This window comes from Delphinus delphis, chromosome 12 (genome assembly GCF_949987515.2).
Source record: "Delphinus delphis chromosome 12, mDelDel1.2, whole genome shotgun sequence".
NCBI classification, from domain to species: domain Eukaryota; kingdom Metazoa; phylum Chordata; class Mammalia; order Artiodactyla; family Delphinidae; genus Delphinus; species Delphinus delphis.
The window spans coordinates 11,118,812-11,141,573 of NC_082694.2; the positions used below are offsets into that span (position 1 = coordinate 11,118,812).

At 46.5% G+C, this 22,762-nt stretch overlaps 1 protein-coding gene and 1 long non-coding RNA gene across 2 annotated transcripts; both read left to right on the forward strand.

Annotated features, from left to right (window-relative positions):
• The first annotated feature begins 800 nt into the window (after positions 1 to 800).
• LOC132435585 (uncharacterized) lies at positions 801 to 4,189 on the forward strand. Its single transcript, XR_009521585.1, has 3 exons — positions 801 to 1,052; positions 2,559 to 2,654; positions 3,685 to 4,189. It is a non-coding gene; the product is annotated as an uncharacterized lncRNA (long non-coding RNA).
• A 1,377-nt stretch (positions 4,190 to 5,566) lies between these two features.
• On the forward strand, positions 5,567 to 16,386 carry ZNF514 (zinc finger protein 514). The gene is made up of 5 exons (XM_060027345.1): positions 5,567 to 6,184; positions 7,932 to 8,020; positions 12,441 to 12,567; positions 12,887 to 12,982; positions 15,352 to 16,386. The coding sequence occupies exons 1-5, from the start codon at positions 6,049 to 6,051 to the stop codon at positions 16,335 to 16,337; spliced, it is 1,434 nt and encodes a 477-aa protein (XP_059883328.1). The 5' UTR covers positions 5,567 to 6,048; the 3' UTR covers positions 16,338 to 16,386.
• Positions 16,387 to 22,762: the final 6,376 nt, after the last annotated feature.

Genomic DNA, 22,762 nt, shown 5'->3' on the forward strand with positions numbered 1-22,762 from the left:
GCGTTGCGGAGCACAGGCTCCGGACGCGCAGGCCCAGCGGCCATGGCTCACGGGCCCAGCTTCTCCGCGGCATGTGGGGACCTTCCCAGACCGGGGCATGAACCCGTGTCCCCTGAATCGGCAGGTGGACTCTCAACCACTGCGCCACCAGGGAAGCCCAGGTGGTTTTTGTTATTCGTTTAGCCTTATGCTGAGAGTGGAAATTTGTGGGTCCTGGGTGAGTTTCTTAGAGTTCCCTCCCCTTGGGCAGGCCTTAGGGTTTCATCGCTACCTTAACTCCTCAGGTTGCTGTCAGAGTGGGAGCTTAAGTTCTCCAGGGTTTAGCAGGGTAAGAGTTGGGTTTACTGCGCACTCACCTCTCAGGGCTCTAGCTCACACTTCCTTATTTTTTTAAATTGAGGTATAGTTGATTTACAATATTATATTAGTCTCAGTTGTACAACATAGTGATTCACAATTTTAAAAGATTATACTCCATTTATAGTTACTATAAAATATTGGCTATATTCCCTGTGCTGTACAATATATCCTTGTTGCTTATTTATTTTTTACATAGTAGTTTGTACCTCTTAATCCCCGATCCCTATCTTGCCCCTCTCCACTTCCCTCTCCCCACTAGTAACCACTAGTTTGTTCTCTATATCTGTGAGTCTGTTTCCGTTTTGTTATATTCACTAGTTTGTTGTATTTTTTAGATTCTGCATATAAGTGATATCGTAAAGTGTTTGTCTTTCTCTGTCTGACTTATTTCACTAAGCATAATACCCTCTAAGTCCATCCATGTTGTTGCAGGTGGCAAAGTCTCATTCTTTTTTATGGCTGAGTAGTATTCCATTGTGTGTGTGTGTGTGTGTGTGTGTGTGTGTGTGTGTGTGTGTACACACACAAGTCCACTGTCCTCCTTGGCAGCAGATACCCATTGAAGGAGACCCAGTCCAACCTACCCCCATTCTTTGCTGGAATATTTTATACCACATCTTATTCATCTGTTGCTGGACACAGGTTGCTTCCATATCTTGGCTATTGTAAATAATGCTGCTGTGAACATTGGGGTGAGTGTATCTTTTTGTTTTCGTTCTTTCTTTTCTTTAACTTTGCAAATTCCTTACTTTCATGCCTGTGTGTTTAGAGAGATGATTTATAAGTTTTCAGCATTTTTATTTTTTTAGTTTTTTCCAGTTAGGGTTGTTCAGGGAACCCAATCTGCCATGTTGCTGGAAAGATTAAGAGAACTTTAGCCAGTTTTCTTAGAAGAGTTAGGAAGGGCATACGGATGCTGAACAGCCAAGAAACAACGTTGTTTAGAATAAAACAAGGCCTGCCAGCTGGGGGCTCTGCCAAACTGCAAGATGTTATGGCTATCTGCTGCTGTGTAACAAATCACTTCAAACTCAGTGGCTTAAAACAACGTTTATTATGCCAATAACTTCTGTGGGTCAGGGACTTGGACAGGGCACAGCAAGGGTGGTTTGTCACCGCTTCACACTGACTCCAGTGTGAAGAGGACTCAAGTGTCTTCATCACTTGTGTGTCTGGTACATGGACTGGCATCCATGGCTGGGCTCACCAGGACTGTGGACCAAAGTCCCTACATGTAGCCTCTCTTTGTACTTGGACCTCCTCACAGCGTGGTGGTCTCAGGGTGGTCAGACTTCTTATATGGCAACTCAGGGCTCCGAGAGAGGGTCCCAGTGAACAAAACAGAAGCTGCATGGCCTTTTATGACCTAGCCTCGAAAATCAGTTCACTTCTGCTTTACACTGTTGGCTGAAGCAGTCACAAGCTTGCCCAGATTCAAGGGTAGGGCGTTACAGCCCACCTCTCAAAGGGAGGCATGTCAAAGAAACGATGGTCGTTTAAAAAAAATCTGCAACATAGGATTTTAGCCTTCCCCTTTCATGGGTGTTTCTCTATGAGACAGGTGGGGCGGGGGTGGAGTGTGGCCTTGCAGTGTCCCTATTTTCAGCGGACAGTTTTGCTGTGTCTCGTCGTTTTGCTCAGCTGTGTTGCTGTCTCCTGAACTGCTGCAGTGTGCTTCTAACAGCTCCTCCCAGGCCCCCTCTTGCAATTCTAAGACCCCTCTTCTTGGACACCATTTGACCTTATTTCTCTGAGCGTCTCTTCTCTTTGCTGCTACTACCTGGTACTCTGTATCCAGATCTACATCTCTCCAAACTCTCTGTCAAAAGAAAACATCATTCTTTTATAGCATGTGGCCTTTTAAGAGGCGTTATCTTAGCAGAAGAGCATGGGCCCTTAGTGATAAGTGTTTTCAGTTTAACCACTCAGTCTATGGGGTAGAGGATGGTTTGTCCCCTAGCAAAGGGATTTGGCTAGGTAGCAGTAATATTCTTTATTTTCTACTACCACCTCTCTTTTCCTGGGGTGCATGTGTATCATCAGAAGCTGGGTAGGTGAGGTGGAAGAGAAATATTCAGGCACAATTTTAGGCTATACCTGAAAAGCATTGTTTCTTCTGATGCCTAGGTCTGATTCCAGGTCAGATTGGTAATCTACTTCTATACCTTTGTTTGTTTAATATATTTTTTTCAAAATAGATACCATTGGATTTTTAGTCCACCCTAAATGACTGTATATGCCTGAGCCCTAATTGCGAACAGGTTCCTGTTTTTACCGTGGGACTCCTTACCCAGGTAAGTCACATGGCGGTGCTCTAACATCCCACATTAGTTAAGGAGGCTCTGTCTGCTAGAGCACACGTTGGACCTGCAGAAATCTCTGTGCTTCAGTTCTGCCTTTCAAAAGCACCAGCCAGTCTTTCACATTTTTGTTTCTTTTAATTAGTTCTTAAAATTCCTTTAGCTCTTTAAACTAGAGTAAGCCATCTCCTTCAGGCTAATGTGAGTTAGAGAGATGCTCTTGCTATCTGATTTTCCTCTGGATAAAATATTATGAGTATTGTTCTTAAAATCTGATATTTCCCATTATTTTTCTGTGGTAATAGAATTTTAGCCAGGCACAAGAATAAAGACTACATTTCCTGGTAGCTAGGTGTGGTCATGTGTTCTGGTAAATAGGATGTAAGTGGATGTGTTGTACAGCACCTTCTGACAACCTTCCGTAAAGGAGAGCTGGACTCAGAACAAAAAGGAATGAACTACTGATACACATGACAACATGGCTGGATCTCAAGGACTTTATTCTGAGTGAAAGAAGCCACTCTCAGAAGGTTACATACTGTATAATCTTGTTTATAAGGTATTCTGGAAAACTACAGCACAGAATAGAGCAGTGATCACAAAGGGTTGGGATGGGAGAAGGGTTTGAGTACAAAGGAGCAGCAAAAGGGAATGTCAGGGGTAATGGGGAAACCTATCAGGCTGCTGGGGACCAGGGCTCCCCTGACTGCACTTGGCATCAAATGGCGCACCAGAGCACTCGGAGTCGGGGAAGAGACATCACTGGTCAGCAATTGATTAACTCTCCAGGGTAACAAATGAGGATTGTAACAAGGGCCTCGAGCTCAAGATCTGTCCCAAAGGACGGAATTTAAGAGTGGGAAATGTCAGGCACTGTAGCAGGCCGATGCCTAAAGGAAAAGGTATCAGGGGCAGGCAGAGCCCCTCAAGTTCATCCGAAGCAGTTCCATTTCTAGTTATGTCAGCCACCAATGAGATGACGCTCTTTTCTCATGTGTCCATACCCTCCCCTTTTTGGTTCCAGAGCACAGAAGAGAACAGAAACTCCTGTGCCAGCCATGGTTCCCAGGCAGCACCCCCTTTCCACACCTCCTCGGCTTGGGAGAAAGAGGGCTTACTTGCTGGGCAGTTGCTGTACCACCCTGGCCATCTGTGCCACCAGAAGTGCTGGCAGAAAAGTGAAACAGATTGAAAGAACAAGAAAGGAGAATGGGGACTTCCCTGGTGGTGCAGTGCTTAAGAATCCGCCTGCCAATGCAGGGGACATGGATTCTAGCCCTGGTCCGGGAAGATCCCACATACCGCGGAGCAACTAAGCCCATGTGCCAAAACTACTGAGCCTGCGCTCTAGAACCCGTGAGCCACAACCACTGAGCCCACGTGCCACAACTACTGAAGCCCGTGCACTCTAGGGCCTGTGCTCTGCAACAAAGAGAAGCCACTGCGATGAGAAGCCCATGCACCACAACAAAGAGTAGCCCCCCTCGCTGCAACTAGAGAAAGCCCACGCGCACAGCAACGAAGACCCAACGCAGCCAAAAATAAATTTATTAAAAAAAAAGGAGAGTGGACTTTTTGCCCTGATTTAATAGGTTATTCTTCCTTGAACCCCTAATTAGGGTCTATAAATCAACCTCTCAGTCCTCACAAATCCCCTCTCTGATTAAGGAGTGCCCCCAGAGAACCACTGTTTTAATATCCAGACTGTTTCTCCATTTCTTTTAGGTCCTAGATGATACGCGTTTCCAGAAGAGGAGGGAGTCCAAAGCCCTCCCTTCTTTGAGTTCACCCTTCACTGAATCCAAAACCGGGGGGCAGTGGGAGAAAGACAGGCACGTTAACAGCCTGTAGAATGCAGTTAGTAGCCTGCAATTGATCTCAGGTGGCCTCGGCCTGCAGCGGCTTGAAGCAGGATTTCGGTTTGTAGCCAGAGATTGAAGTCAGGCCGTGGCAGTGGGAGTGCTGAATCCTAGCCTCAGACCACCAGGGACCAGTGGCCAGTGACAAGGCCCTGGCCCATCAGCTGTGTAGAAATGAATTTCCACATAGAGTCAGAAAGTAGTGAAACAAAGTATTTATTAGGAGGAAAAAGGGTACGTGTGGATAGGCACACAGGTGGGCTCAGAGAGGGTCCTGCCACTGTGGTAGTTTGAATCACTTTTATGGGGCATTTCTTCCACGTTTCCTTTGGCCGACCATCTTGCTTTGCCTGGTTCTGAGTTCGTATTTGGTATATCTCAGGGTCCTCTCATATGTGCGCATGCACCTCTTAGCCAAGATGGATTCTAGCGAAGAGGCCTATGGGTAGGTTGACATCACCTACTATGTGGTGGCGGCCCCTCCCTTTTTGACCTTCAAGGAGCCTTTCTGCGCATGTGTAGTCAGGAAGGTCTCCTCGACCTCGAGATGAGAAATAAGCGGTCTAGCGCTTGGCTTCTCCTCCTTCCTCCTATTTTGGCCCCTTCCAGCCTGGGACCCATCTATCTCCTGCCTCACCATGGGCCATCAGATCTCCTGGGCACTTTATAAGAAATACACATGTCTGGAGAGCCTCCTAGAAATTCTTATTTGGCAGATTAAGGGTAGGGCCCAGGCTTTTTAACAAATCTCCAGTGACTTCTGTTCAGCAGCCCCAAGCCAGGCTCTCCGGCCCAGGTACTAAAGGCACTCCCAATATGGGGGTTGCTTCCGGTTCCCTGCCCGTGGCTGGGAGCAGGGTGACACCTCCATCCACGTAGCTGATGCCCACTTTCCCCATCCGCAGCTGCGGGAGCACAGCACCCAAGATTCCCCAGTTGCCAGGGCGCAGGCGCTGCTGGGTCCCGCCCTGCAGCCGCGCCCCCTCGCGTGGCGGCCGGTCTGCGCAGGCTCAGGACGGGTCTCGGGAGGCGGGGCTGGGGCTGGAACCCGGGCGTCCTTTGGATCTTTGTGGGTTTAGCTACTCCTGGCGCGCAGGCCTGAGCTGGGCACCGCGCCCCGAGCCCGTGACACAGTGGGGAGTGTCCCTTCGTCTGCCCGCCTGCGAGGGGCTGAGGAGGCCTGGAGCTGGGCGCAGAGTTGCGGGGCCGGTCGTTTCCCTGTGAGGCTCTCCCCAGAATCCCTGCTGCCTCCGGGCAGTGGAGGAGCGGGCACCGAGGTCGCAGGTGTGGCTGGGGCCGTTTTTCCTGGTGCTCTGCGTGAGAGCTGGGTTCCAGAGCCTGGTCCCTAGGAGGAGAGCGGCGGAGCGGAGCCCGTGGGCGGAGGCCGGGCGCGTGAGGGGTCTGGGAGTGGGAGCGGGAGAAGAGCATCGCCCCCGCAGCCATGCTGCGCGCCGCTGGGAAGTGGACCCGGGTTTGACAGCCCTGCTCTGGGCGCTGCGGGTTGGCTGGGCGTCGCTGCCGGAGTGGGAATGCCTGGTGTCACCCAGCTTGCTCCCCGCTCCCTGAACCCCGGGAGGACCGCAGGGACCCGGCCGGAGGACAGAGATTTGGACCTAGTGAAAGGACATCGTCCCTTAGCACCAGCTATGGACTCCACAGCATCAGGTTTGGCTCTCGAGGGTGCCGCGGGCCAGACCCCTCCTGGGGGGATTAGTGCTGGGTCGAGGAGGAGGGCCCTAGGAAAGGGCCGGGGAATCCCACTGGAGAGGCAGAGCCTGCAACCGCCTTCCCTGTGGCGGTGCCTTCCAGGCTAATGAGCGTGAAGTCCCAGCATCCAGAGACCATGGAGGGCATGGCCATGGGAGACTTATCCCAAAGGCCAGAGGACAGAGGGGAGAGCAGGAGGGGATCTCTTCCTGCTGTGGCAGGGAGACGGCAATAGACCTGTGAGGGAGTGGCCCTTGGCCAGGGATCAGAGGACAGTGGGGCCATTTGGAGCCTTGCCACCCACTTCCTTTATTACTTCATTAAGTAATAATGTTCTTCCGGAGCAGCTGGGTACAAGGTCAGCAGTGTACACGGTGGGCACCTCCTGTGACCACCGTCTGCCCCAGTGTTGGGGAGAGCGCAATCCAGGTGACCCAGGAGATTTTAAGCCATTCCTTTCTTAGTTTAGAATCTCCCGCCCTTCACCAAGTGGGCATTTTATTTTTGCTGCCTTGGGTCTTCGTTGCTGCACGCGGGCTTTCTCTAGTTGCGGCGAGCAAGGGCTACTCTTTGTTGTGGTGCACGGGCTTCTCATTGCGGTGGCTTCTCTTGTTGCGGAGCACGAGCTCTAGGTGCGTGGTCTCAGTAGTTGTGGCTCGCAGGCTCAGTAGTTGTGGCGCACAGGCTTAGTTGCTCTGCGGCATGTGGGATCTTCCCAGACCAGGGCTCAAACCCATGTCCCCTGCATTGCCAGGTGGGTTCTTAACCACTGCGCCACCAGGGAAGTCCCGGGTGGGCATTTTAGTTCTTCAGTGCACATGCTCAGGGTCATAAAACTGGCCAATGACAGAACTGGGCTAAATCTCTGGGACTCTCACCCCCTCTTTTTTCCTATATGCCTTGTGGTCTGTAGACCAGCAGCACAGGCTTCCCCTGAAGCTCTCTAGAAATGCAGACTCTCACGCCCTACCCCACATCCCCTGACCCAGTCTGTTTAGCGAGATCCTCAGGAATGCATATGCACATTAAAGTTTGAAAAGTGCTGACCTGTGCTATCCCACGCTGCCCGCCTACCTCCCTACTTTTGTTGGTGGTGGCCGTAGCCACTTCTCTGGCATGGTTGGGGTTAGTTTTTTGTTTGAAGACTTTAAAAAGAGTATGATACAAAGGCCTGTAATAGAGGGGCTCTCAAAATACACTCTAGAGACCTAATAGTGCTTAAGAACATAGAGGACAGCTTCTCAGGAAGAGCTGGCCTCTGCGTTGCTTCCCAGGGATAAGGGGAGAGGTGTAACTTCTTCCCAAAAGTCCTATATCCCTATGTGGCCTCGTCCTAGGCCTTATTTTGTATTGTTAACCTGTCTTATATCCTCAGGTTACATTAAAATTCTTTGAAGTTCTTATTCACATTTATATTTTCAAAAGGCCTAGTAAATGACCTGCATTATTGGAGGCCCAGTAAATAACTCTCCGATAGAGTGGCCAGACTGTGGTCACACTTCAGCTACCTACAGCTTGCTGTGGCCTATGGACAGGTGGGGACCTCACGCAGCTGTGTACAAGGGCAGCCTCTAGCCCGTCCGTCAGCTCCCTTTGGCCCAGCCTTGTCCCCAGAACCATGGAAGTGACACACTGACTTGGGGAGTCTGGGAGCTGTAAATCTCATGAGGGTTAGCCTTCCTTATGTCTCCTTTTACCTTCCTAGTTCTCCCTTCTCAGGACCCTGCTCTTCCTCCAGAGAGATGCCCAGGAGAAAAGGGAACAGCCAGCTTATTCCTGAAGGCCAGGCCCCAGGTGAGTTGGGGTTCTCTTGATGTTTCCTCAATTGCCTGAACTATGGCTAGTTTTGCCTCCTTTTCTCTGGAGCTTCCTGGTTTGCCAAAGGGAACTGACCCCAATTCCTGCTCTGCAGGAGGCCGAGCCCATCAGGGCTTTTGCTGGCCTCCTTGCCCCTCGTCCAGGGCCCTCTCCTCTCTGCTCAGCGTGCACTCACTCAGACCCTTTGGTTTATTTCTGTAACGGGCACTGTGGTGAGTACCAAGTAATGCGAGAGCACCCTGGCCCTGGAGATGTCACAGCCACGGAGGGGAGGGGACTCTCGCACCCGGGATGCAGCCCCAATCACAGTAAGGATGTGCGTGGTTTGATGGCAGATGGAATGGCATAGACAGGCCTTTCCATCAGAGTTTGGGAAAAGGAGAACCAGCCTGTGCTGGAGAGGTTGGGGAAGGTGCATGGAGAAGCGGGGACAAGGAGGTTCTGAGGGTTCGGGCAGGTGAGGAGGTCATTTGAGGCTGGACCCCCGTGCACATGTTATCTTCCCGGATTAGTGTGGCAACACACTTAACTTCCCTGCTTCTGGCTGCGTGACCTTGGATGAATCACCGAAGCTCTCAATGCCCTGGTTTTGCCAACTGTAAAATGAGGATGACAATCATGTGGATGATAATGATGAAAATAATAAAAGCTATTATTTGCTGAAAACCAAATAGGCATCAGGAACTATTCTACACAATTTATTTATACTAATTAATTTCATCTTTAAAACAGTCCCATTTTGAAGAATGGCAACTGAGGCACAGAGAGGCAACCTGAGGAAACCAAGGCACAGAGAGATAAAGTAACGTGGTCCTGGTTATCTAGCTAATGGCGGGGTGGGGGGGGGAGCCAGTTTCAGATCTGGGTTGTCTGGCTCCAGACTCAACCACTCAGTAACACATGCACCTCATGTAGCTCTTGGAGTCTCCTGGCACATGGAGTTGCCTAGTCCTCGTCAGCTTCAGTTGCGATGGGGATGCAGGCGTTAATGGTGACTGACTGTAGAGGTGGATTCAGGTTTGGCTGTAGGAGGCTGGATGTGGAGGGAGAGCCAAGTGGAGGGCCGTGAACGCCAGCCTGCATCGTTTCCTAGCATCCAAGATGGTGGTTTGGTGGGATTCTGGCTTGAAAATAGACATTCATAATTAGTTTTCTAGTCAGTAGGGGAAACCCTCACCAATAAGGAATTGTCTCAAGGAATTAGTAGAGTAATAAAGAGCTTAAACCTCTTTGGCCTTGATGTACACCATTCAGAGGTATATCAGAGAGCTTCGTCTAGTTATGCTGTGGTAGCAACAGCAGCTCTCACTGGCTCACGGTAACGAAGTGTGTTTCTTCTGTACGTTACCTGTCGTTAGGGGGCTGGCCGTGACTCTGCTCCATCCATACCCTCTTCACTCTGGGATTCAGGCTGAAGGATCAGCCCTCCTCTGGGGTGTGCCGTTCTCGTGGCTGGGGGAAGGTGCAGTGTGAGGCTCAGGAGCCGGCTCTCCAGGCTTCTGCTGAGAACTGGCATGTGCTGCTTCTGCTCACAACCCATTGGCCAGAGCAGGTCACGTGGCCATGCCTAATGTCCGTGAGGTGGGAAGTATAAGCCTCCCATAGTAAGGGGCACAGAGGGAGGGGCAGTAAACATTCTGAACAAACAATTACACTGTCTGTTCTCTTGCTCACAGATGTTCACGTCCCTCCCTCCTGCACACAAAATCTCTCCCCAGGGGAGATATAACCCCAAAGCCCCATCCAGTCAGAGCATGAGGATTGAAGTCCTGGATGGTGTGATGTTTTGGACATCAGGTCTGGATATTTCTCCTCTGGATATGGAGATCTCTGAAAAAAGAATCCATATACCCCACATACAGTGGAACAGTGGGGCTGGATAAGCACAATAAACACCGCTGTTCAGAAAGGGGAACCATGGGAGGAGCCCAGCAGTCCCTGGTCTGGAACAGTTAGGAAATTCCACTGGGCAGAGTATGCATATGGCTGATTCACTTTGTTGTGCAACAGCAACTAACACAGAATTGTGAAGCAGTTATACGCCGAAAAAGATCTCTTAAAAAAAAAAAATTCCACTGGGCAGACTTGGTGAGGACCTTGGCCTCGGGAGTGGGGAAGTCTTTTGGTTATATGCAGTGGCTCTGCTCCCTGGGTACAGCTCCCCAGTCCAGTGTTCTCCCTGGCTCTTGGCTCTGCCCTCCAGAAGTTCCTTCCTTTTGCAGTATCCCCCTTGGTCACATATGAAGATGATGTTGGAGGATAAACTCTTTTGAGGGCTAAGCAGCTTTTTCATTCTGCCTGAGTAGGTTGATGGCCCAAGGATTGTTGCAAGTCATGAACATTCAGTGTAACTCTCAAAAACTCGACCAGCTTTTTGTGTACTTCCTTCCATTAGCTCCCTGTGTCAACAGCTTTTTCCCACAGTTCTTGTTGAAATATGCCCCTCTCTTTAGACTTAATTGTGGAGCTTTTGGGGTTTCCTTGGGAAAACCATACTTTTAGTCACTCTGAACAGATTGGTCCCACTGAAAGGATTTACTGGGAGCCATCTGAAATTAATAAGAGGTTTAAACAAAAGGTTTGACGATCACACCCATGATTTGGTCCTTGCCATTAGGCTGAGTTTTAATCAGCCTCTGTCATGCAAAAGCCATATTTATTTTGTCTTTGACCAGCTGGAAACGAGAACTGGTTAACTCTCCAACCCTGCAAGTCCTGGAGTTTCTGGACACTTTCTTTGGCCTTCCATTTTTATTTTGCAAATCAGCAAACTCTTGAGCTCATTTTTTTTTTCCTGTAATACTGTCAAGTGACAGTGCCAATGACAACCAACTCATACTACTGATATTATGTTTCCCTCCTCTTTTCGTAACATCACAAGCTCATGCTTGCACTGTTCGTCTTTCAAGTTACGGCAGCAACAGCTTTACCCCACAGTTCAGCACCAAATTACATGGGTTGCCATCTTGCCAGTAAGTTTCCTCACTGCCTGGCCCTGAAGACAGTGTCACGTATTTTAGGCTTTTTGTCGTGGCAGAACCCTACTTGGAGTACCAGCTTTTTTAATGAGTCCGTTTAGGCTAGTTATGCTGTGATAACAACAGCAAACCCTGAGAGACTTACAGCAGCAATGGTTTATTTCTTGTCCACGTTACACACAAGCTGTGGTTTTGCCCCACATCTTCACTCTGGGATCGTTTGCTGTTCTCAAAGCAGAGGAAAAAGAAGCAATTGCAGAACCTCCACTGACCCTGAAGGCTTTTGCTCATTAAGAAGCTCATGTCACTTCCTTCACATTCCATCTGTGAAAGCAGAGTATTTGGCCACACCTGAGTCAGTGGCGTAGGAAGATCAATTTTGTAGGGAGGGCCAATGAATATTTTGAACAAATAATATAATAATCGATCACAAGAGGTTACTAAAGTAGTGAGTTTTCCACATCTGATTATTCTGGACTGCCTTTAACTTAATATAAAATTGTTACTTTGGCCTATTCTATGGAAACCTTAGTATCTAAATGGGATTTGACTTTTAAACGTTTTGGGGGGAAAGTAACAGTACTACGTTCACTTATCTGCTTTATAGTTCATAGTTTATGGATTACTGTACAATGTAAGTCAAATGAGAGTGTTGCTGTTATAGAGAGTGACAGGATAGTTCTGGTTGGGACCCACAGAATGGTTGTACCTTGTGGGGACCTGAGATCCAGGGTCTCACTCTCAACTTTGCACATTCAGGAACTGAAAAATGATTAGGCTTTGGGGGAGAGGATTTATGTGAATCAAAGTCGCAGAAGTCTTAACTGATTCACTATAAGGCCACTTGATATACTTCCAGTGAACTGCGTGCTGGCAGGCTGTTTTGGGGATAAGTTATTCTAAGCCCCAAATGATTTTGTTTGGCCTTAGCAACAGTTGTCATTGAAATCCTAGGTCACAAGTTTCAAAAATACTTAATTAGAAAACTACTGATACCATTGCATTTCAGAATGCAGAGTACATGAGTTTGTTACTTCGAATTGATTCTATTTAAATGTCACTAAATTGAGAGTGAAACCTCTGGAAAACTGAGGAAATGGATTGTATTTCTCTCTCCCATATAAGCAGAGTGTCTCTGTAGGCCTGATTCTCCTGAGACCCCGATTACATTTCTAAGCACTTGATGTTGACATATGTGGGCACTGGGTGGGATGCCAAGTAGTAAGGATGACACAATCCCTGGAGCAGCTTAAAATATTTTTGAGATGATAAAACCCAGAACAGGGGCATTGCGGTCGCTAGGAACTCTCGGAATCCCTTCCCGTACATCCTGAGGTTCTCCTCAGACACCAGTCTACTCTCCTCCCCAGGGTCATGAGTGTGCTCCCGAGGGTGCAAGAGTGTCTTCTGTGTTTCAGGACCTGATGACATTTGAGGATGTGGCTGTGGAACTCACCCGGTGGGAGTGGGGGCAGCTGGACCCTACTCAGAAGGACGTGTACCGGGAAGTGATGCTAGAGAATTTCAAGAACCTGGCCTCCCTGGGTGAGCTCAGCTCCTCCAAAGCCCAAAGCCTGCCCATCATGCCATCTTTATTTCTTTGGTGTTTAAAAGCTAGGGGTGTCTGGGCCTGTTGGCTGATTTTTGCCCTGGGATTCTGGAATTAGACATTTACATTCTCTTTGGCACCCAGAGATACAGTATTTCTACTCCTTGTTCCTAGGAAAAGTCCCACTCCATATGAACTCAGAATAAGAAGTTTCATGACTCTGCTCCTGATACTTCACAATGCTTATTCTTTGGAGGCTGTCTACAAGCCTTGACCTCTGACATACACAGTCATGATCCTTTTCCTTTCCACCAGGGTTTCCAATGTCCAAACCGTATGTGATTTGCCGGTTGGAGGAAGGGGAAGAGCCCTGTATTTTGGAGAGAGAAATCTCAACAGGTGCCCCCGCAGGTGAGTGAGTTGGACCAAAGCAGATAATAAGGCCCAACCGAGAGCGGGAAGTTCCCCTGAGCCCTTGGTCAGGGGGCTTTTCTTTGAAAGGGTGAGGTCACTTGCCAGGAACCCTCAACACCAGTATTTTGAATACTTGTAGGCTTTTGTAATGTTTTTCTGGTGGGAAAAGAAGAGATGTTCATTTTCTTCCCTAGTGTTTTTATTTCCCTTGTTACCTATCTCTGCCCACCCTTCAGGGTTCCTGGGGCTGTGCATCATCACTAGATGTCACACGGTCAGTATTAGATGGAATCTAAGGAACAACAGATGTAAGTGCCCAGCAATCCTGTATCAGCAGGGCTAAGAGAGTTAGCAAGGAACCAGACTGAACAGTTAAGTAGCCCAGAAATTAAAGGGTTACTGGCAAGGACATCCTGATGGATAAAGTCAGGAAGATCAAAGTGAGGACACTTCAAGCTTGGTTAAGCTAAGCTGCAACAGAGGTGATTCCAGGAACAAAGACTACTCCTTACTAGCTGTTGATGGAACCTCTTTGAAACTGTTTATTCCTAGGTGATTTGAGAGTACCCCGTAGGCTCCACCCCTTGGGGTAGAATTATGGACACAAAGCTCTCCTGACTCCCGTGTGTAGCCCAAGCATACTGGAGATGACAGTCTGTGTCAGTGTCCATCTCTGAGGCAGAATCAGCCCCAGGCCAGCGCTAATGCTCCTGAAAGCAGGGCTCAAATCCTGACAGCACAGGCTGGGCCTCGTCATGGGAACCTAGAAGAGAGGAGAGAGAGGGAAGATGCTGATCTCCTCTGTATTTAGTACTCTCTTGATCTTGTTTCCTTCCAGAATGAGGGCAAGGGTCTGACGTCTGGATCTAGCCTCATCATCAATATGTCTGTTTACCATGTTCTGCAAACATGGCTGTGTTTCAGAATCTCTCGGGGAGCTTGATAAACACTCATATCCCCAGGAGCCACACAAGACCTACTGGCTCAGAATCTGGCCTCTGGGAGCCCTGGTTAGGCATTGCCAGTCATTTTACTCTTCAGAAGGGTCACTGTTATTGTATTAGCTTTCTGTTGTTGCTGAAACAAACTGTCACAAACTTAGAGGCTTTAAGCAACATGTTTATTATCTCACAGTTCATAGGTCAGAATCAAGCATGGGTCTCACAGTGTTACAACCAAGGTATCAGCAGGGCTGAGTTCCTTTCTGGAGTGTCTAGGGAAGAATCTGTTTCCTGTCCCTTTGGGTTGTTGGCAGTACCAATTCCTTGTAGTTGTAAAACTGAGCTCCTCGTTGTCTTACTGGCTGTAAGCTGAGGGGCGTTCCTAGCTTCTAGAGACTGCTACATTCCTTGGCCCCTGGGGTCCTTCCTCCACCTTCAAAGCCAGAAATGGTGGATTGAGTCCTTCTCACACCACGTCTCTCTGACTCAGCCAGGAAATCTTCTCTGATTTTGAGAACTCTTGTGATTAGATTGGGCCCACCTGAATGATTCAGGATAATCTCCCCATCTCAAGGTCTGTGCCCTTAATCACATCTGCAAAGTCCCTTTTGCCATGTAAAGTAACATATGTTCCTGGGATTAGAGCATGGAAATCTTTGGGGGATAATTATTCTGCCCACCACAATTACATACAGTAATATAATACATGGTATATGTATATTATATAATACATAATAATGTGTGGTGTGGACTGAGGGAAGATTTTGTGGAGGGCATCTTCCTAACCCTCCTCTCATCTTTACAATCTTTGGACTTATCTTGTGTCCTGGAGTCCAAACACTGTGCTCTCAGGTTTTCCTAATCTCCAGTCACCTGTGTATCTTATTCTTGACACCTCCAAAACTTTGTTCAGACATACACCATTCTTGGAAGAAACTGTACACCTCTTTTAGATATTATTTTATTTATTAAATTTTTTTTTTTAATTTTATTTTTGGCTGCATTGGGTCTTTGTTGCTGTGTGCGGGCTTTCTCTACTTGTGGTGAGCGGGGGCTACTCTTTGTTGCCGTGTACAGGCTTCTCATTGCGGTAGCCTCTCTTGTTGTGGAGCATGGGCTCTAGGCATGTGAGCTTCAGTGGTTGTAGCACGTGGGCTCAGTAGTTGTGGCTCATGGGCTCTAGGACACAGGCTCAGTAGTTGTGGCACACGGGCTTATTTGCTCCATGGCATGTGGGATCTTCCCGGACCAGGGATCTAACCCGTGTCCGCTGCATTGGCAGGCGGATTCTTAACCACTGTGCCACCAGGGAAGTCCCTAGATATTATTTTAAAGGTTAATTATCTTACATCTATTCTAGGACTTTACTTCCTCTTGGCACATAGAACAGGTAATAACAGACTGTCTTTTTTTTTTTTTCCCCAGACTGGGAGAGAAGGCATCAAGCCAAGGAATCAATGCTAAGTCAGGGAATTTCCAAAGAAGAATTATTCCAGATAGCATCAGTGGAAAAAGACATTAGAGATGAACTCTGGTCCTCCAAACTGAAAGGAACTTGTGGTTGTGATGACCAGTTAGAGATGCATCCAAAAAAGCAGGAGAGACATCTGAAAGAAATGTCACTCACTCACAAATATACTACCACCCTTAGGAGAGATCATGAGTGGAGTGAATTTGGGACAAGTTTGAGTTTAAGATCAGTCCCTGTTAACCAACACAGTGTTCTCATGGGAGAAGGATACTATAAATGTGATACAGATTTCAGAGAGACTTCAGGGAGAAATAACTCTCAGAGAACCCATCCAGGGAAGAAATCTTGTAAATGCAATGAATGTGGGAAGTTGTTCCATTTCCAGTCAGAACTTAGGCGCCATCAGAGATGTCACACTGGAGAAAAGCCCTATGAGTGCAGTGAATGTGGAAGAGCCTTTGGTCATATTTCATCCCTTATTAAACATCAGAGAACTCATACTGGAGAAAAGCCCTATGAATGCAGCGAATGTGGGAGAGCCTTTAGCCAGAGTTCATCTCTTGTTCTACATTATAGATTTCATACTGGAGAGAAACCCTACAAATGTAATGAATGTGGAAGGGCCTTTGGTCATACTTCATCCCTTATTAAACACCAGAGAACTCACACTGGAGAAAAGCCCTATGAATGCAGAGAATGTGGGAGAACCTTCAGCCAGAGTTCCTCTCTCATTGTACATTACAGATTTCATACAGGAGAGAAACCCTACAAATGTAATAGATGTGGGAGAGCCTTCAGCCAGAGTTCCTCTCTTACTCAACATTATAGATTTCACACCGGAGAGAAACCCTATAAATGTAACGAATGTGGAAGAGCCTTTGCTCACACTGCATCCCTTATTAAACATCAGAAAAGTCATGCTGGGAAAAAAACCCTATGAATTCAGACAATGTGGGAAGGCTTTCAGCTGGAGTACACACACCACTAAACCTCAGAAAATATACATGTATGTATATATATGTGTGTGTATATATATATATATATATATATATATACACACACACACATATATTATATGAGTGTAATGTATGTGGGAAGGCTTCTGGTCGGAGGACCTTGTTAAACATCAGACAGGACATACTAAACTGAAGCTCTGCTAATATCAAGAGAGGGAGTGGGCTTTTGTCACAACTCCTCCCTTATCAAACACCAGAGAATTCAAACTAGTAAACTATGTGAACATAATGGATTTGGAAAGGCTTTAGTTAATGGACACACATTATTCAACATCAGACAGTTTATACTGGGGAGAAGCCTTATCTGTGTAATGAGTATAGCACAGCCTTCAGTCACATATTATTCCAAAAAAACCACAAACAAACCAGATAACCATACTGGAGAGAAACTCCTCAAGTACAGTAAAAGCTGTCAGTAATACTTCTCTTCTTGCCTTACTAAGCAGCAGGAATACATGCTAAAGAGAATTGCTGAGAAAGCAGTAAATGTGGGAAGGCCTTCAATCACAGCACATCCCTTATTAAGCATCAGAGAATTCGTTCTTGAGAAAAACCCTGTGGACATGGTGAATGTGGGAGAGCCTTCAGCCAAACCTCTTCCCCTTAGAAACATCAGCAAGCTCACCCCACTGGTTAGAAACCCTGGGGATGTAATGCATGTGGGAAAGGCTTTGGTGGATGTTCTGCCCTTTTTGCACATCAGAGAATTTGTACTAGAGTGACTCTCTGAATTTAGTGAAACTGGGAAAGCCCACTAGCCAGAAGCCAGAACTACACATATTGTATAGTTCCCTTTATATGAACTCCACTAGTAATAATGTGTGTTCTCTAACTAAAGCCTTTCCAAATCCAAAACCCTCAGCATACATTAAGGCTTCACCCAAAAGGGAAACCCTGGGAGCTTAATGAATGTGAGGAAAGTTGATTCATAAATCTAGAGCTGAAAGGAAGCTAAGAGACCACCTAGTCTGGTGATTTCCTACCTGCTGGGGGTTGTTTTTATAACCACTTGTGTTGTCTCCCCATCCTGTTACTGATGGGAGAGGGGGTGCTGTGTGGGTGAAGAGAGTGAAGGCTGAGGAAGGTGGAGGCACCAGTGACCTAGGCCAGCCATATTTTACAGCTAAGGAATCTGAGGTTCAGAGAGTGCCATGCCCTGGTCTATACACCTAACTGCTGGACGTCTTTCCTCCTGGTTTACAGCTATAGTTTGGGGATTGAGAGAGTGAAGGCCTTCTCTACACAAAAGCTCCATGCACTTGTTTCTCTGTAATGTTACTTTTATGAGGCAGTAGAGTACTCTTATTTAAGTTTTTGCGAGCAAAAAGCAATTTTAATAGATCTTTATGCTACTAGATTTGGGATTTTTGAAATAAAAAAAATTTAAACATCAATTAAAATATGGGTATTTTAAAAATCAAAACCTCAAAAACATTATCCTAAGTGAGAGTAGCCAGATGCCAGGGACCACATATTGTATGGTTCCCTTTATATGAAATGGCCAGAAAAGGCAAATCTTCAGAGACAAAGCAGATCAGTGGTTGCCTGGGGCTGGGAGTGGCAACTGGGAGTGACTGCAAATATTTCAAGGAATCTCACTGGGGTGGTGGGGCTGTCCTAAAACTGGATTATGGTGATGGCTGAACAACTTGGTAAATTACCAAAATTCACTGAAATGTGCAAATAAAATTAAATTTTATGGTATGTAAATTATATCTCAACTGTTTTTCAAAAATCAAATATACAGACATACCAACTATTGCTAAAACAATTTTCCTATCTCGTTTGTTACTTCAAGCCATCTGTGTGTCTTTGCTATCACTTTCTATTTTCTGTAATGGTTATTCCTAAGCTTACTGGGTCTCAAGTTCATATCATGTCTCTGCAACCTATGTGGAGAAGCCAAGACCAAGAGCTGTCATAGGCCAGAGGAGTCTTGGCTAAAGGAATTAGCTTGCACTAAGGACAGTCGTTCAAACATTTAAAGTCCAGATGAGTTAGCTGAGCCCAGAATTCAGGGAACCAGCTCAAAGTGGGGCCATGCAGACAAGCAGGATCTAGGGGTACAAGAGTTTGGCAGAGGGGAGTAGGCAGGTAGAAGGCACAGGAGGCATCTGGACAGCTAAGATCATGATGCCAGCCTAGGAGCCTGAAAATCATGGGAAATTCTTCCCAGAGATTCAAAGTTCACAAGCAGAAATAGCAAATATTTTACATTAGTAACAGCTTAGTTTGCTCTATCACACATTCTTTCCCTCCAGTGCCCTTCTCTAACCCCCGCCCAGGTCACTTTATATACCTGGATACCTGCAACAACTTTGTAGCTGGTCTTTGCCTAACATCTGTCCCTTCCTCTTTTGTATCTCGGCCACATTAACCATTCTCATCAGTGTGCACCCATTCGCACCCCTGAAAGCCTTTGTACTGCCTACAGGATAAATGCTCACCTCTCAGTTTAGCATTTATTGCCCTCTTCAGTCTGCCCTAATCTCCTGCTGCTCCTGACAAGAACCTCTATTTCAGAAAAACTAGCTTGCCTGCCATACTTAAGACATGCCTCTGCACTTCCCAGCCTGGGCCATTCTGCTCAAGCCTTTCCACCAGCCTGGAATGCCCCCTCCACTGTCTAAAGCCTAATTATCAGTCAGAACCCTGTTCAAAGGTCCACTCCTTGGGGAATAATTCTCTTGAACACTGATGAGAAGTCAGGTCTTATTCATTTGCAATTGTAAAAGCATTTGTTGTATCCATAAGTATTTAAAAATGAACATATAGACAGGGATAGTTCTTATCACTGTCTTGATCTATTTAAGTCACGGGTTGTTTATCATCTTGCCACTTTGTCTCCTGAACCAGATTATCAGCTGCTTCAGGTCATTTCTCACACTTCCTCTCAGAAATGAGCACCCAGTAGGTCCTCACTAACCACGTATTAATTTGAAAAACAACTTGTATTGCCCAAGTTTTCTCAGTGCTCTGACTGCACAGTTTCTACTAGATGAAAATCTTTCCTTCTAGAACACTACCAATCAAATATTTTCTTAGAAAAATACTACATTGTTCCTGTAATTATTTTTCAGTTTCAAATATAGATTAGCACTGTTCCATCTTTTGGGGTTGTTGTATGCGTATATGAAAATTCACTGCTATTTTATTTTGTAGCACTACAATGACTTCTCATTCCAGCTACCCAGAGGTGGGCCAAACTTCACAGGTTAAGGAAACAGTCACCCACAAGACTGCTCTCACTTCAGACACCAGCCATGAATTGGGGGTCCCTAGGTCACCCTTCTGACCATCTGGCTACAAATTTGGGAGTTCCCACTACTCTTTCAGACTTGGTAATTCTATATATATAACTACTCTCAGAACTCAAAAAAGTGCTGTATTTATTATGATAATTTTATTATAGCAAAAGGATACAAATCAAAACCAGCCTAAGGAAGAGACACATAGGGTAAGGTTTGGGAACAGCACAAATGTGAGGCTTCCCCAGGAACACATTACCCTTCTGGCACATTGATGTGTAACAATAATACATAGAGTGCTTCCAGGCCAGGAAACTCACCTGAGCTTCATTGCCCAGAATTTTATTGGGGTTTCATTACGTTGGCGTGATCAATTGACCACACAGTTGAATTCCATCTCCAGTGCCCTCCACCCCCAGGTTGGGCTGATACCATGTGCCTCAAAGCCCCAACCCTCTAATCACTTGGTTGATCTGTCAGGCATGGCCAGTCCCCATCTTGAGTCATCTCATTTGAGTAAACTAGGGGCCAACCACGAGTCACTTCATCAGCATAAACTATCAGATATGGTCCTTGGGGGGGTCACTATGAATAACAGAGATATCCTATCACTCAGGAAGTTCCAAGGATTTAGAGGTTACCTCCTAACACACATTCAAATCAATGTAAAAATGCTGGCCTTCCCTGGTGGCGCAGTGGTTGAGAGTCCGCCTGCCGATGCAGGGGACATGGGTTCGTGCCCCGGTCCGGAAGATCCCACATGCCGCGGAGCGGCTGGGCCCATGAGCCGTGGCCGCTGAGCCTGCGCATCCGGAGCCTGTGCTCCGCAATGGGAGAGGCCACAACAGTGAGAGGCCCGCGTACCGCAAAAAAAAAAAAAAAAAAAAAGCTTCTTCAATTATTATTCAAATAAGTCATAAACATAAGGACTGTACTTTAAACATTCCTCATCAAATAATTGCAATATACCACTTCTGCTTGCAGACCACTGGCAAGAACTTAGACATAGGACTATGGCTGATGGCAAGGGAGGCTGGAGATGGAAGTTTTTGTCCTGGGCAGCAATGGGGCCAACGAAAATTGGGGGATTCTATTACTAAGGAAGAAGAGGAGGATGGATATTGACAAATGACCAGGAATCTGTGCCTGAAGACCCCAATACTTCCAAGTCATTTGGGAATGAGATCATATCCACGATCCTCTCTGGGTCTCAGTCTTCTCCTCTGTAAGATGAAGGGCTTTGCACTTGTGGAAATAAATGAAGACTACCCAAATGAGAAGAAACAGGCTGTTTATTCAGAGCTTGCCACAGCAAAGGATCAGCCACTATCACCTGCACCTGGCAGAGACCCAAAGGCATGAAGGGATTAAGAAAGCTTTACGATGAGAAGAAAAAAAGTGAAAGCTTCAGGTATGCCCTGACTGGAAGTTGTCGGCATGGGAAAACTGGAGGGGGGCTAAGTCGGAGCAGGATATCTTATGTGATTGGTTTGGGCAGCATATTTGGTTTTCTATGGTTGGTTCTAAGTTGGAAGTGAGGGCAAAGAATAGGGGGGAAGTAGCAGTCATTTGGCTGTTCTGAGCTGATTGCTGCAGAGGCTGTGGTTTGGCTTCCAGGCTGGTTGCTGCAAAGGTGTGGGACAGAGTTCTATTGTCATATAAGGTGTATCCATTGTCCACTGGTATATTTAGTCCCTCAGTTCTCCTTTTTGGTCACTTTCTTGCTTGAGAGAGGTTGACCAATTCAGAGATGCTAGAGAGCCAGATCTTTACGGAGGACTGTTTGGTCGTCTCCATAGCAAACTTATCATGAGATCTTTTTGATCTTTTTGTTGTAGCATCATGGCAATCAGATCTGATGAGAGAGAAGCTGTGCAGAAGCATTGAGCCAAGTAGTGTTTTCTTTAAGGTGATGTACTGCCTGTTCTACCATGCCTGTTTCATTGAGCCAACTATAGCAATGGCATAGATGCCCCCATGATCTGTCAGTAAGAAGTTTAGTGCAAAGCAATCGCCCATAACTACTTGAGCCAATGAGCTGAGACAAATCTACAGATCTTCAGTCTAGGGAAGAGGTGATGTCATAACTTGTGGCAGTTAGTGAGTGATAGGTCTCTTATAGTCTTTTTGTCTCCCACCATTGGAAATACTGCTCTGATTGTTCACATAGACAATGAGTCAGCAATTCCCCAAGGCAGAGTGCATGAATAATTAAGGGTGGCCACATTTTGGAGCTCTTGCCTGGGTTGGAATTTCCAGCACTGGTGATGTATAAAGTTACGATTTCTATATACAGACAGTTTGGGGATGCTATTCCTAAAGTGCATGAATTTTTAGTCTGAGGAAAACGAGACCTGTTGACCTGGTTACAAAGGAAGTAGAATCCAGTAAGGGCACATAGAGAGCCAGGAAAAAAGTTGTTCATGACATGAGATTGGAGCCAAAGCCACCCTTAGGTGGCTTTGCTATATATTTAGCTCTGCTATATATTTGGATCCCTTTACTGTCTTCCAGCTGATAAGTAACTGGCCTACTACCCTAATGAAGGTTGTTGAATTCGAATTCAGAATTACCTGGATTCTGATCAACAGATGGTGATAACTGGCTCTTTTTCTGGGAGAGTGGGACACTAGCAAAGTCACAGGTTGCTTTGTTTAAGGTCATTTGTCCCTGTAGGTGCTAATGGAAAAACCACTGGCTTTAATTCTCTATAGTCTCATTTGGTGAGACCAGAACCGTTCATATATATTTATCGTGATGGTCTGCCAATGGATGGCATATCCAGCAGTTGGTGAGATTTAGAGTAGTGGCTACTATTTAGGATAATCTAAGAATGGCATTAGAATGAGTACGCTCTGGGGACTTCCCTGGTGGTCCAGTGGTTAAGACTTTGCCTTCCAGCGCAGGGGGTGTGGGTTCAATCCCTGGTTGGGAAGCTAAGATCCCACATGCCAAAAGACCAAAACATAAAACAGAAGCAATATTGTAACAAAATCAATAAAAGACTTAAAAAAAAAAATGAGTACGCTCTGACCTAACAATTATAATGAAGAGGGAAGAAAAGAGAAAACGGGTCGTTATGGGTGGATGACAACCAGGAA